The sequence below is a fragment of the Cetorhinus maximus genome, chromosome 15 (assembly GCF_964194155.1).
Source record: "Cetorhinus maximus chromosome 15, sCetMax3.hap1.1, whole genome shotgun sequence".
NCBI lineage: Eukaryota > Metazoa > Chordata > Chondrichthyes > Lamniformes > Cetorhinidae > Cetorhinus > Cetorhinus maximus.
The window spans coordinates 95,209,719-95,225,539 of NC_135893.1; the positions used below are offsets into that span (position 1 = coordinate 95,209,719).

At 41.4% G+C, this 15,821-nt stretch overlaps 1 protein-coding gene and 1 long non-coding RNA gene across 4 annotated transcripts in view; both read left to right on the forward strand.

Annotated features, from left to right (window-relative positions):
* The window catches only part of LOC144691260 (uncharacterized), a 122,605-nt gene that overhangs the window by 17,901 nt on the left and 88,883 nt on the right, over positions 1–15,821 (forward strand). The gene's annotated exons all lie outside the window — the stretch shown is intronic.
* The window catches only part of txndc11 (thioredoxin domain containing 11), an 82,176-nt gene that overhangs the window by 11,471 nt on the left and 54,884 nt on the right, over positions 1–15,821 (forward strand). For 2 of the 3 annotated variants that reach the window (XM_078559016.1, XM_078559014.1), the window contains 3 exons: positions 1,565–1,781; positions 5,984–6,081; positions 15,019–15,148. In XM_078559016.1, the coding sequence (XP_078415142.1) occupies positions 1,565–1,781; positions 5,984–6,081; positions 15,019–15,148 (445 nt within the window). Of the gene's footprint in view, positions 1–1,564; positions 1,782–2,149; positions 2,186–5,983; positions 6,082–15,018; positions 15,149–15,821 lie in introns of all 3 variants that reach the window. The other variant, XM_078559015.1, reaches the window with a different exon arrangement.

Genomic DNA, 15,821 nt, shown 5'->3' on the forward strand with positions numbered 1-15,821 from the left:
CCAGCTCCAAGTAAAACCCCACAATGGACTGAAAAACATTCAACACATTCAAATGAAGTGATTACTGAAGATATCCACCTGCGGCAACCTCAACAGTGCATCCTGTGGAGGAGCAGGGAATCACCGACAGCAACATCTGGAGCTCTGCGTTTAACTGTACACGTCTGATGTCAGAAGTTTCACCATTGTAATGATGGCGAATGCTGACAGTTCTGCTGTCATCAAACCTGCAAACACCAGGCCCATTTTCATTTATTCTGAAGCTCCCCCGCCCCCCCACCCCCGAACCACTCTGCTATTCAATAAGATCATGGTTGACCTGATTGTGGCCTTGACTCCACTTTCTTGTCTACACCCCCCCCACCCCACCCAATGAAGGTGACTCCCTAGTCAATCAAAAATCTGTCTAACTCCACCTTGAATATATTCAATGATCCAGCCTTCACCGCTGTTCATGGAAGCGAATTCCAAAAAACTTAACGACCTTCTGAGACAAGACATTCTTCCTCATCCCCATCTTAAATGCGAGAACCCTTATTTGGAAACTGTGCCCCCTAGCTCTAGATTCCCCAGTTAGGGGAAACTTCCTTTCAGCATCTGTCCTATCAACTCTGCTCAGAACTTTATATGTTTCAATATGATCACCTCTCATTCTCCTAAACCCCAATGTGTACAGGCCCAACTTATTCAAAGTTTCCCCATCAGACAAACCCCTCATCCCAGGAATCGGTCTAGTGAACCTTCTCTGAACTGCTTCCAATGCAAATATCTCGCTCCTTTAAGTAAGGTGACCAAAACTGTCCAAGGTACTTTAGGTGTAGTCTCACCAATACCCTTTACAATTGTGGCAAGACTTCCCAACTTTGATACCCAGTCCACCATGCAAAAAGGTCAGCATTCCGTTTGCCTTCCTATTTACTTGCTTTACCTGCATGCTGACTTTTTGTGAGTCATTTTACAAGGACACCCAGTCCCTCTATACCACATCATTCTGCAGTCTCTCTCTATTTAAATAATATTCTGGTTTTTTTTTTAAATAAAATATTTATGTAGCTACCTGAAAGGAAACTGGTAACCAGCTGCTTTGTTGTATTACTGGATTACAGGTGGCATGAAGATAATACTATTGAAGAAGTGTGAGGCCAATTTGAACTATGAATGCACAGTGGGGAGCAGAGCTTTTCACTTTGGTTGCTTGTGAATTGTGAGGGAATCAGGCACTGCAAACCTTTATTTTTGTTTCTAATTCATGTATGCTTTGCAAAAAGCAAGATTTCAGATGGAAGCCTCTGTATAATGGACATTGGGAAGCAGCACGTAAAAAATGTTGATACATTTTAAATACTAATGTACATTTATTTCCCTTTGCTTATGAGTAATGTAGTATTTTTAATGTTGCCTCCAAGTCATAACCTTAATGCCTGACTTTCATGGCAGCAGGTGAGAAATTGGAACAAGTTTCTTGCAGTAATTATGTTTTGTCAGCTAATATATATTTTGTTTGTTATTAAATTGTGATTTAATTGTGAAAAGTAAATGAGTTCATTTTTGGTTTCTCTTACAGTCGGGCAAAAGATGTGGTCAAAATGGCCCCGCCTCCTGTTCGGTTTTTCTCCCCCAACTCTCCTGTTATTGACCTGTACATGGGACAACTGGACCAAGTGGAAAGATATTGCCACATATCTGAAGTCTACGTTATTCTGTTTTATGCTCCCTGGTGTGGAGAGTCAATTTCTGTCAAGGGAGAAATTGATCAGGTAGCAATGAAGCTTCGGGATCAGGTGAGTAGCATTTTGTGTCCTTGACCATTCATTGCTGACTTCCCCTATGCACTTGCAGTAAAACCTCCACTTGCAAACCTTGGTTCACAATTGCAGTGCGGATGTTGTATGTACTAGAGGTACTGTGAGCTGCATGCCTTTTCATTTAGGAGTTTCTCTCCCACTTCTGTGGCTACTGCAGATTATAATTATTGTATTACACATTGTGCAGAAAATTGAACTATCAATCCTGTCTGCCATAAAAGGTTTAAGACTAAATGATTTAATGTTTACATAATCGCAGTCTCGAAGCAATGGACATTTTAAACAGTATTACCCTTTGGTTACAATCTTATTGAGTTTCTGCTGTACTTGCTTATGTTTTATAGTTTGCACCTTAAGAATCTACTACATTGGATTAAAAGGTAAATTTGGAGAAAAGGGCATGGGATGTTTTACTTATCATGGAACAATTGAGGATTTAATATCATCTCAGAACTATGAAAATTTTGAGGGTGTGACTCGTGAAAGATTGTTTCCACTGTTGGCAAATTGCTAGTAAAGGAACACCAATTCAGGATTGTCACTTACCTGAAGAGGAATTTGATCTTTGAATTTTTTTCCCCTGCAGCTATTAAAATATGGAATTCGATATTGCATGTGACTATTGAGGCAGAAACTGTAACATTTTAAAAGTGAATTTGATAAATATTTGAAAAGGAATCTAAAATGATACTGGAGGAAGGGCACAGAAATTGAATTAGAGCAAATAACACTGGGACAATGGGTTGAATATTCTCCCTTGTGAAATTACAGCAGAGGAAGGAACAGAAGGTTATGCTGGTGGAGATTGATGAAGATGGAAGAGGCTTGTATGGAACATAAACACCAGCATAGATCATAAATGCCCGATGAGAGCATTGTAAAATTCAACGCTGTCCAACATGGGTGCTATAGGTTTAAGTTTCAGGGAGGGTTAAAATAACACTGAAAATTGTCCACAGATGTTGACTTGAGCCTTGGGAGTCCATTGAGCCCACAACTGATCACTTTTTTAGCTGTCAAACATCTATATTTTATGTAATCAAAAACCGTAAGTCACCCAGCAACGAACAGCACTGTAGGTGTACCTACACCACATGGACTGCAGCGGTTCAATAAGGCAACTCACCACCACCTTCTCAAGGGCAATTAGGGATGGGCAATAAATGCTGGCCTAGCCAGCGACACCCACATCCTATGAAATAAATTTTTAAAAAATTAACTATTGGGAACTAGTGCTCCTATTAGAAACGTTAACCCACTCACTTTCTACAACTTAACCATTGGTATTGCTCATCACTTTTCAATGCACAGAAACATAGAAAGCATTTTGAACAGCAGTCACACATTCCTAACGTATATTATAATATGAACTTTCCAAACCCCGCACCAACGGGTGACTTAGTGAAAGATCCTTGGCAACACACCCACAATTTTTAAATGGATTGTTTGCAATCACGATATTTAAGGGTTAGAGATATCAAAAGACTTCCTTTTACGTACCATCCACAAGCCTTTAGAAGCACGAGGCAGTTTTTACACCAAAACAGTAGGTCAATCTCTATTGTTATGATCCTTGGCCAGACCCTGGGAGATTTGAGCTTGTGTAGCAAAGTTTATTTTTGTGTTCAAAACCCGTGTAACCTTGTGGTTTATTCACTTGGTATCCATCTTGAATATCAACCTTTTATCTACATTTAAAAAAAAAACTTTATTGATCCCAAACCGGATCTCCCCCCATATCCTCGGGTCTGGCTAAGGATCATAACAATAGATACTGGCCTACCGTTTTGGTGTAAAAACTGCCTCGTGCTTCTCCTAAAGGTTTGTGGATGGTACGTAAAAGGAAGTCTTTTGATATCTCTAACCCTTAAATATTGTGATTGCAAAAAATCCATTTAAAAATTGTGGGTGATTTGCCAAGGATCTTTCACTAAGTCACCCCTTGGTGTGGGGTTTGGAAAGTTCTGCCCAGAAAGGTGATATTATAATAATACGTTAGGAATGTGTGACTGCTGTTCAAAATGCTTTCCATGTTTCTGTGCATTGAAAAGTGATGGAGCAATACCAGTGGGTAAGTTGTAGAAAGTGAGTGGGTTAAGGTATCTAGCAGGGAGCATTGGTTCCCAATAGTTAATTAGTTGCTGGGTGACTTGAGGTTTTCAATTACATATACATTATAGATAAAAGCAAAATACTGCGGATGCTGGAAACCTGAAACAAAAACAAAAATAGCTGGAAAAACTCAGCAGGTCTGACAGCATCTGTGGAGAGGAAGACAGAGTTAACGTTTTGAGTCCACATGACTCTTCATCAGAACTGAGGAAATATAGAAATGAGGTGAAATATAAGCTGGTTGAAGTGGGGTGGGACAGGTAGAGCTGGACAGAGGGCCAGTGATAGGTGGAGACAAAGGAGAGATTGCCAAAGATGTCACAAACAAAGGTCAAAGGGGTGTTAACGGGGGTGATATTAGCTAAAGGATGTGCTAATGGTGACATTTAAGGGTAGAAAGCAGGATGAACAAGTGACAGATGGCCCTAGTGGGGGTGGGGTGGGGGGAAGGGATCGAAATAGGCTTAAAGGTGGAGATAAAACAATGGATGGAAATAAATTTTTAAAATAATAATAGAAATAGGTGGGAAAAGAAAACTATATGTATATTAAAAATATATATGTATATTTTTAGAAAAAAGGGGATCAAAAAGGGGGTGAGGATGGAGGAGAGAGTTCATGATCTGAAGTTGTTGAACTCAGTGTTAAGTCCAGAAGGCTGTAAAGATGTTTGATAGCTAAAAGTGATGATCAGTTGTGGGCTCACTGGACTCCCAAGGCTTAAGTCAACGTTTGTGGACCATTTTCTAGTTATTTTTAGCTCTCTCTGAAATTTAAACCTGTAGCACCCATGTTGAACTGCTTTGAATTTTACAATGCTCTCACTGGGCATTTACGAAGGCCTGATATCTCTTCAGTAGCACAGATCATCTTACTGTCCATTTCTTGCTTCTGCAGAAATAAGCCCCCTGGTCACAATTGGTTTGATTCTCATTTTTTTTAAAAAGTTGGTTTAATTGACGATAGTGGGAGGCTACTCCTAAATGGCAACTTTTTTAACATGACCTAGTTTCCAGGGCTAGTGTGTTGCTGGTGGGGAAAAATACTTTGCAGTTAAAAGTTTAGCTACTGAAGATAATTAGTGTTTTTAAAATAGTGACACTTTGTTTTTGAGGGTGACAGGAAGCCTAAATTATAACTTCTAACTTTTGTGTATTAAGTTTATGACTCAGCTAGAAATCTTTAAAATAGCATTGCTGCTAACTTGATTTCATACAGAAGATTAAAGGAAACTTCAGTTTAATGCATACCTCCTCCGTCAGTATTATCCTTTAGAGTTATTGTTGAGATTGAGGAGGCAAAAGGGTATTTTAAATAAGATGCTTAATGACACAGACCTTCCTGCCTCCTACACCTTGACGCCTACTTGCTTACCATGAGTAATCTATTAGTCATATTTTGTAGGTGGTTCTTAGGTTAGATTTGAAATGTGTAGTTTTAAAAGATTTATAAACATTGGTGGCTTGAATTTGTGGTAGATAATGCAAACTAATATGGATCATTATAACTTCCTTACAGCTGTCCTCATGTTGTATGCCTGCTCACACCACGCCCCCACCCCGGGTCACACTCCCTTGGCTCTTTTTTTTAAAAAAAAATATATTACTCATCTACCCCGATGTGTATTCTTGTGTATAATTTTTAGTGTCAGTTCTACTCCAGGTAAGGAATGCTACTTTTCAGATGTGATGTTAAACCCAGGCATATTCTGACAAGACTTGAAGGGCAGAGAGTATTTCTCATATCCTGATTTCTTTTAGAGTTTGTTTTCCTTTCTCTGTATCTCGCCTGCCTTCCAATCACCTCTCTTGTGCCTTGGCCACCAAGACCAGTTGTAGCATCTGGTAAATGCTGCTTCAGCTGACATTGGCCAACTCCACAACCGTCCGGCAATTACCCTTGGAGTCTGTTTTTCCATCAAATAGTTGGACGTTCTTAATCGAGCAGTGTTCTTGAATCAAAACAAAAAGCACTTTTGATTTTGTTGTTGGGGAGTGATGGTGTTGCTTGGGCTGATGTAAGAGTTCATTAGTTCAGAATAGAACTGATTCTTCCCTCTGTTCTAGGTGCTGTTCATTGCTGTAAACTGCTGGTGGCACCAGGGGAAGTGCAGGAAGCAAATGAATCTCTTCTATTATCCTGTGATCCATTTATATCAGAGGAGGTAAGAAACCATTTCATAATCCAATCAAAAAATGAAACTAATAAACAACTGATGGAACAGCCCACAAAAAAAACTGACCTCTCAAATGTTAAAACTGAGAAACAGCCCTGAATAAAGCACTGTGACCAAAGACACTACTTTAGGTGATACTGAATAAGTTTATTTCCCTTTTTTATCACACCCCACAATTTAGTTTGTTTTTCAGTCAAAGCTCAAACCCAATGACCTCTCAAAAGAGAATGAAACCTAATTTAGACTTTTACATTTAAATTACTGTTTTGGTATATCAGTCTTGTTACACAGGGAGCAAATTTGAAATGCACGGAAAAAAATCATTTTTTGCAGTGATGGCTTTTGACATTTTGAAGGGGACACAAGAGCTGTTGCTGAATTTTTTTACCTGAACTTTTTTTTTTGGTGGGGAGAGGGGGGGACAAATCCAACCATGGATATTTTGCTTTCTGACACCTTGTTTTGGTTTGTGCGTTTTGAAAGTAATTCAACTTTTGAAGCCAAATATAATACTGGATGATTTCTTCCCCCTCCTGGTGAGCTGGTGTTCAGCAACCTTTCTTGTTCCAATTTGTTTTTTCAGCTCCCACACGTTGTCAGGCAAAGTAGTTCCCATTAATTCTCCAGTTGTCATCACTGCTTGCACTATTCAAATAGAAACAGAAATTAGAAGCGGGAGGAGGTCATTCGGCCCTTAGAGCCTGCTACCCTATTCAGTATGATCACGGCTGATCCCCTATCTCAATGCCATATTCCCACTCTCTCCCCGTACCCCTTGATGCCTTTGGTGTCTAGAAATCTATCGATTTCCTTCTTAAATATATTCAGCCTTCTGTGGCAAAGGATTCCATAGGTTCACCACCTTCTGAGTGAAGAAGTTTCTCCTCATCTCAGCCCTAAATAGCCTACCCTGTATCCTGAGATTGTGAATAAAATTATCAATCATGGTAGTTCTATAAATTTTTATTCTGAGAGAAACTTGCTTTTTAAAAGTTTGGTGTTAAAGTCACTTTGCTTTCTGACTCCTACCTATAGGTACTATATCAGTAAATCTCTACATTCAGACCATAAGTTAATCCATTCTAAAGTGCTTTAAGAGCCCTTTTTTCCATTAATACTACAATCCAAATTCTTTGCATTTTTCTACCAATTTACTTGTGACCATTTGGGTTTTACCAGTCCTGATTGATTTGGACTTTTGAAACTGTAAATATTTTTTGTGTGCAGTTTTAGTCTCCATGTCACAGAGGGAGTGCAGCGAAGATTCACCAGATTGATTCCAGCAGTGGCAGGTTTGTCGTATGAGGAGAGATTGGACCGACTAGGCCTGTATTCACTGGAGTTTAGAAGAATTAGAGGGGATCTCATTGAAACATATAAAATTCTGAGAGGGCTGGACAGACTGGATGCAGGGATGATGTTTTCTCTGGCTGGGGGAGGGTCTAGAATAAGGGGTTACAATCTCAGGATGGGGTAGACCATTTAGGACTGCGGAGAAACTTCTTCATTCGGTGGGCGGTGAACCTGTGGAATTCTCACCCACAGGCTGTAGAGGCCAAGTCACTGAATATATTTAAAAAGGAAATAGATTTCTAGACTCTATTGGAAATATATCACCGTTCCTTCACTGTTGCTGGGTCAAAATCCCTAAGAGCACTGTGGGTGTACCTACACCACATGGACTGCAGCGGTTCAAGGAGGCAGCTCACCATCACCTTCTCAAAGGCAACTATGGATGGGCAATAAATGCTGGCCCAGCCATAGAGGCGCCAAGGGGTATGAGGAGAGAGCGGGAGTATGGCTTTGAGATAGGATCAGCCATGGTCATATTGAATGGCAGAACAGGCTCAAAGGGCCGAATGATCTATGTTTATGATGCTGAATTAAACACTTCCTTTCTCTTTACATTAAGTCAGCAGCCTGTATTATTCTCAGCATTAGTGACTTGCTGTTAAATAGCTCCACAGTATGAAATATCACATTTGTGTGCCATCACTCCTTGTGGCATCTGAGGCCTTGAATGCCATTCTGTTCCATCTACCCATTGGAGAAAGGAGCTTAACTTAGACTCCCCACTTGCCTGGATGGGTGCAGCTCTAACAAGACTCGAAACTTGACACTGTCCAGGACACAGCAGCCCGCTTGATTGTTTGTGGATGTGGCACCATTCACTCCCTCCACCACCAACGCACAGTAGCAGCAGTGTGTACCACCTACAAGATGCACTGCAGAAATTCACCAAGGCTCCTTTGACAGCACCTTCCAAACCCACGACCACCACCATCTAGAAGGACAAGGGCAGCAGATAGATGGGAACGCCACCACTTGGAAGTTCCCCTCACCATCCTGACTTGGCAATAGCGCAGGAAAGTGGCATTGAGGTAAATGATCAGCCATGATCAAATTGAATGGTGGAACAGGCTTGACGAGCCTGAATGTTCCTATACAGATTACTCAAAAAGGAGGTCGAAGCCAATTTAGATACTGTACGTAAGCTAAATGGGCAGATAAGACATATGATTCGTAACAGGTGAGATCCCGGATTGGATGGATGGATGGGGGAAACAAGGGGATGCTCATCTCCGTGGTTGGCAGTGGCAGTCTCCTCACAATGGTTTACTGGTCCCAGATCAGGCAAGCAGACGCTGAAGCTAATCTCCTTTGCTGGAGTTGGCAGTCTGTCCTGGTTCTCGGCCCTCTTGAGCTAGCCAGAATGTTCGCCTGAAGTCAGCATGGATCATTTCGCAAAGCTCTCCTCTGTTTGTGTCATCTTGAGCAAGCCAAGGTGTAAGACTGAAGCTAGCATTGGTCCACCTCAAGAAATTCTTACCTATCCAAAGTGATTTTTCCCTTTTTTTTTCCAGCGAATTATTTCTGACGATCTTTTGTCAATCATTTATTTTCCATTAGCAAGCCACAGATAATTCAAGGTTATCCCTTCTATTTCTGTTCGAAGGGTATGAAGTCGTCTCATGGCTTATCTCTTGCTGGAACATTTTATTTAACCTTTAGTCATACGGTTGCACGCTGACGGCAGGCTCCGCGACCTGGAAGTCGGCCATGTCCTGGAGCCAGCATTTTAAAGGGCCTCCTGGCATGGGACAGTGTCAGGTGACTCATCGGATGATCAGTTGAGTGCATATACTATACACAGGGAAGATTTGTGAAATTTCCAGTCTGGCCAGCTAAGTCTATTTAAATTTGAACGAGCCTCTACCAACCATGTCAACCTTCAAAGGTGGCATAATTTTTAGCAATTAGCTAGTCTCCCACCTTTTGGTGTTGATGGCTACGTGCGTGTAGTCGATGGCTTCGTGCATGCAGCCAACGGCTCCCTGCGCCCTGGGGAAACTTGCAATCGCTGCAAATCCTCGGACTCTAGCCCGAAGAACGTTGCATCTGTGAACACCTTGTTGCAGTGGTGTGCAGCAGGTTGTGTTATCCTGCTGAGGTCTCCACAGCTTGCCTGGAATGAGCCTGTTGTGAAGATGTTCAGCACCACTGTCACCTTCAATTTGACAGGCATTGGGTGGACCCCAAAGCAGTTGGATGAGATCTCAACAGTGACTCTTGAATGCCTGAGCCTTCTGCACTGAGTCTTGCTCAATTTCAGGTAGCTAAATCTCTACCTGTACACCTTGGGGTGGCATAACATCGTCTGCGCCTCCTGGGTTTCTGGGTTCCTCCTGACTCCCGGGGTGTGGCGCTGCTCTGTCCCCTTCCTGAAGAACCACAGCAGCCTGAGCCTCCATGTTCCCTCCCTCATCCTCGTCCTCTTCCTCGCCGCCTCCTCCTCTGTTGCGCGCTTGCTCTCGCGCTCTCTAACTGAGACCAAAATCCCCATTTGTCTCTGATATGTTTCACCCCTCACCCCTGGGTAAAGGACAGGAAACTATTCAATCAGGTGAGTCCACCTCATGAAAAAATAGCCAAAAGGTTCCTCTACTCTTTCACATGAGCACTCCCTACAGTCAATGGAGTTTGAACTGCAAAGCTGCGACTCTGGCCTCAGCTGCAGTTTTAAAACCTGCCCAAACAGGCTTGCCCATGAAAAGACTGATTCCCCACCTGTTGTGAATCTCATCCTGAAGGTGTATTATTGCCTTCTGAACGTATTATAGCAATGAGTTGGGTCGTTAATGACCTTAATTGGCTTGTCAATTGCAATTTAAGTAAGTTGAGCGGGTTCCCGGCATTTTCACCCCCCGCCCCCTCCCAAACACCATATTTTTGGAAATCAGCGTGATAACATCGTCAACAATGCCCAACGTCCTCATGAAACGGCGAATGCTCCTGATTTGGGAGCGCATTATTCAGCCCGTGGTTTACATGTGCATCATTGAGATCCAACCTTATCAAACTTTAGGGATGTCATGTTTCACAGCCTATGCTAGAGACATGTCCTTGGCAGAGATAACCAGGAAGTTTTCTTTGAGAGAGAGAGAGAGAGAGAGAGACTATTTCTATCATCTATAATATTCAATAAAATTTCTTATTTTCTAAGTATTTTTTAAATACTCATCTCCCTTCCCCCAAAGATTCTTTTGCCAACTATCTTAAATCTGTGTCCACTGCTTACCGACCTTCCTGCTGGTGAATATTTAGAGCAAAATTCCACAAGCCATGACTCATAGCTGGGAAACTTGAACTATTTCCTGTGATCTAAATTATGTTGGTGTAAAATGTACTGCAATATTGATATAACTTTAGGAACTAGAGATGAATTATTGAAATGTAAGAAATATCCACCTCTGAGTTACAAGCTGCTGCATTTTACTAAATTGAACATTTTTAGCACTTGTCTTCAGATTTGGGAGGGCGGGGTGGGTGAGGGAGAAATGTCCAATTGGCATCCTTTTCCAACTTGAATCTGTTGTTCACTATTGAATTGTGTGTATGCCAGTGTCAGAAGACTAAAAATCAGATTTTTTTTTCTATTTTTTTCACCTCTTTCATCTGCCACACCCCCCACATAAGAAGTAGGGGAGAAAAAAACTACGGTCTGAATCTGGAAGGAATTATATCTTGAAGGATGTTATGCTGACCTGCACAATTTAAATGGTGTGTGTGTGTATGAGATTAACCTTTTCTGTACATCGCAATTTGGCTGATTTTAAATTTTGTAGAAATCCCTTTATCTCTGCCTACTATGTCAATGCCTGCATGACCATGGATTTGAAAAATACCCTACACAGGAGGGAAACCCCTCGCATTTAAAAAAAAAAAATAAATCTTCATATTTAACCACTCTTACAAGGCCTGTGAAAGTTCCTATGCCTGGGAAAGGGACTGGTGATATTTAATCATGATAGATTGATTTCAAAATTGCTCTAAAAATTCCCTCCAATCATCTGAGTGAGCTTATGGTTTGTACACTCAATCAGACCCACTTATTTCAGTTTGTAACGCTCCGTCCAAATCGGTGTTGTTCACAGTAACAATTTGTTAATTATGATTAGCCCATGGCTAGCAAAATACTTTCTCTTTCTCATTAGATATATGTAACAGCCCTGGTTGACATTAATTCTCATGTTGTTGAAGCAAGTTAATCTTCTTAACTCGTAACTGGACTGATTCCTGTTGGGTGAGCCAGACTGTTTGGCTCCTGCAGATCAGTACTAGGAGATTATTAACAAGGTAAACTTTCAACAGATTAGTTAGCACCCGTGAACATCAAGTTACAGTACTTCAGCTGTTATAAGCATGCTTAAAATATTTAATGTCCTTAAGATTTTTTTTGTTATTCATCCACAGGATGTAGGGTGCTGCTGGCAAGGTCAGCATTTATTGCCCATCCTTAATTGCCCTTGAGAAGATGGAATTGAGCCTCCACCTTTTTTTAAAAAAAAACCTGAGTGGCTTAACTAGGCCATTTCAGAGGGCAATTCAGAGTTAACTGCATTGCATATCCCGTAATTGTTTGGCATGCTAATACGACCCAACGCATGCCATATATATGCCCTAAGGCTTTAACATTAATGAAGCAGAGCTTCTGGATATGTTTTGGGGGTTGAAAACCAATAGATCCCCTGGGACCGATGAATTATACCTCCAGGTACTTGGGAAGAAGTTTGTGAAGTATTGGTGGTCATTTTGAGGGAGCCAGTCAGCAACCGGGAGATTGACGATTGTAGTTCTCCTATTCGAGAAGTGCAGTGGCTACGTCCAGTGTCTCCAGACCCTTGGGCTTGATATCATTAATCAGGGAGACAAAAGGAATCCATAATCTGAAGCAAATTGGGACCAAACCTATATTCTGAGTGAGCATATCTTGCCTAACTGACCTCCGGAGACTAAAGTGCTAACAAATTTGATGTACTTAGACATCCAGACTGCCACTGCCAGTGATAAAGTATTGTCTGAAATGCTCTACACGTTTGAGTCGCTGGCTATTGCGGATCAGGCATGATGTGAATTAATAACTGGCTAAAGTAAAGGTAGCTGAGGGCAAGTATTGGTGTTAGATTGTACTGGGTCATGATACTGAGTAACGAACTGTTGGCTTATGTCCTGTTCCTGATGTACAAATAACCTGGATTAACTAAAAGCATTTACAATCTTTGATAAACGTGGAGGTTGAGTAGTGAAGGAAACTCGAATCAGGAGTCAGCTAAGATCATAAAAAGGTAGATTGGTCATATCCTCTGATCTGATCAGTGGTAAATATAGTTCAGTCTGACAAATATAGCCTGCTGCTCCTTGGAAATAGGGAGAATATGTACTCCATGTATGAGAGAACTTGGCAAGAAAAAAAGAGTTGCGTTAATTCGGCAGCTTTCATTACCTCTGGAGTGTTTTTCAGCTAATGAAGTACTGTTTTTAAAGTGTAGTCGTTGTTGTAAGGTAGGAAACACAGCGGCCAATTTGCTCACAGCAAGCTCCTGATAATGTTTTTGTGATGTTAATTAAGAGTTAAATATTGGCCAGGACACCGGGATAGATCCAGTGGTTTTCTTTCAAATGGTGTCATGGGATCTTTTCAGGCCACTTGAGGGGGCTAATGGGGCTTTGATTTAACGTCTTATCCGAAAGATGGCGCCAGACCTTTACAGTTTTTTTTCAACCAACTTTCTTCCCTCTTTCTCTTATTTCCCTGGGACATAGATCCACTTGCGCCAGTAACATATCCAAGTGGCTCTTATTCCTGTATAAGTTTGAATAGCTGGTGATGGCATCAGCACTGAACATGATGCTGGCCATCTTTCCTACTCGCTTGACTTGACCAGCTGAACCAGACCAGGGGGAACCTCTGACTTGCAATTCAAATGAAATGTTTTAACTTGCAGTCCCTTCCAAAGCTGGTTGCTGCAATAGAATTTACTTTCATTTAGCTTTAGCCTCCTAGCACTAGCTAGCTCTTGTTCTACTCAAAACCAAGGGACTTTTCTTGGGTGCTAAAAAAACTCCAAAGCACTTGAAATAACTGAGGAATCCCAAGGATAATTTCCTGGGGAGCACATAACTGTGCACACAAGCATAGTTTCTCGTGGTCTTGCATATGGTGGAAGAGAGAAACTGGCTGATAGAGACTAAATACTGAGCCCCAACGTAGTTGAATGGACATAATGTAAGGATATTGCTTTACCAAGTATAACCCTGTATTGCCTGCTTTACCTGGCACTTGAGCAAATGGCTAAATTTCGGGTGACTGTTCTCTTGGCAAGTACTTGCCTGTCTGCATATTCTGTAGTAAATTTCACAGTTTTCAAGTCGATTTGGAAAGGGCATTTGAGGGTGACAATTTTTATACACACTGGTAATGAAAACTGCATGGTACTCAGCTGGGAAGCCAGCAGTGCTGGTCCCTTTTTTGGGAGTCGTAAGATTTTTTTAATTGTGTGTATCTTTGCACAGCTGCTTCAATCCAGAAGCCATCAGTTGAAAAATTAAACGCACTAAAAATGTTACCATCAGCTTATGGTTATTTGAGCAATGTGTAAAATGTCAGCGCCTGTAATAATATTACAGACGGCCTGTTTTATGGTTTTGTCCCCGCTGCTGCAATATTTGAACAACAGCTTGGCCAACAAATTAAAATCTTTTTTGTGACCTGTTATGAGTAATCTCTTGAATTCCCAAGAGGAAAAATTACTAAAGTGCCGATAGACCAGAAGGGGATCTAATTTGGATTTTTATCTTAAAAGCACTGTAGCTCAAGAAGGTTACAAAATGTTTAGGTTAACAAATTGCGTCCTTAACATTTCAAGGAGTCAGGATGGAACATGAAATTTAGACGCAATCTTTAGATTTAAATATAGGTGGTGGTTTTGGGTTAATTGCGCCTCTCGGATGTAAGGGTCTCAACCAAAATCAAAAACCGTGTTTCAAACCAGTTGGAGAGGATTAAGCTGGCAAGTCTATTGAAGCACCATAAGGATGGTTGGTGTTGGCAAAGGTCATTGGTACAATAGGAGGTGCTCGAGTTCAATATCTAAGGCATGTTATGGCGGTCCGAAAGGATCTTTATGGTACATCCATACTACTGCCTGATAGCAATGGGATGTTTCCGAATCCATTTAGTATTAACATCTTTTCAACTTGAGCACTATATCATACTCTTTCTCCGCCGCCGCCCCCCCCCCCCCCCCCCCAACCCCTGCCAAAAGGCACATTTTTAATGAGGAAACTTGATTCATTTTAGATGATGTACAAGCATTCATTTAAGGGTTTCCCAGAAAAAAATCCTCTCTCAAAACAAGTGACCCGCAAGTTTGCTGTTGCTGATAACTTCTTGCGATTTGTCTCATCTGGGCATGTAAATTTTAGTACTGTGTTTTAGGGCTGCTATGTCTGTTAGCCTGGACAGTATGTAAGAAAGTTACCTGTCCCTGCTTATGTTGCATTAATGTTAAATTCTCCAGTGAGGATGGATGTAAGAACTCCCAAGATAATCACACTTCATGGAGATTCTTTTTGTCTTGTTAGGTTTGGCCCTATTGAATACAAAGGCCCTCTTACAGCTGCTTACATTCATAATTTCATTCGACGAGTCATGAGTCCACTTCAGTACATCGCAACTCATTCTGTCTTGCTGGACTTTCTATCACATTATGAGGTAGGTACTTTATTTTTATTTGGGCAAGGGAGGAAACCTGGTTGCATGTTCATTTTTGGTGATAAGATATCAATAAGTGAAGTAGCTTCTGTATACACGCCTCTTGGCTGTGTAGATTTCTTAATCTGACACTCGAGTGCAATACTGAAGGAATGTTGTATTGTTGGAAATGTTGAATCAAGTGGAAGTGTAGACCCCAGGCATGATTTAAAGTGCAGCATTTTCCTGGTGTTCAAGCCAACGGTTTTCCTCGAACACCATTGTCAGTGGATGAATCAGTCGCCTACACCTAGCAGGAGATGGTGGCGCAGTGGTAATGTCACAGGATTAGTAATCCAGAGACCCGGTCTAATGCTCTGGGGATGTGGGATCAAATCCCACCATGACTGGAATATAAAGCTAGTATCAGTAATCATGGTCACCATCATCGATGGTTGTAAAAACCTATCTGGTCCAGTAATGTTGACTAATGTCTGCGATCCTTACCTGGTTTGGCCTACATGTGACTCCAGACCCACAGCCATGTGGTTGACCCTCTGTTCAAGGGCAATCAGGGTTGGGTAACAAATACTGGCCTTGCCAGTGATGCCCACACCCCATAAAAAATAAGGGACAGAACCACAGTGAATACACTTCAAAAAACAAATTCACTTTTTTGCAGTCCCCTAAGTGA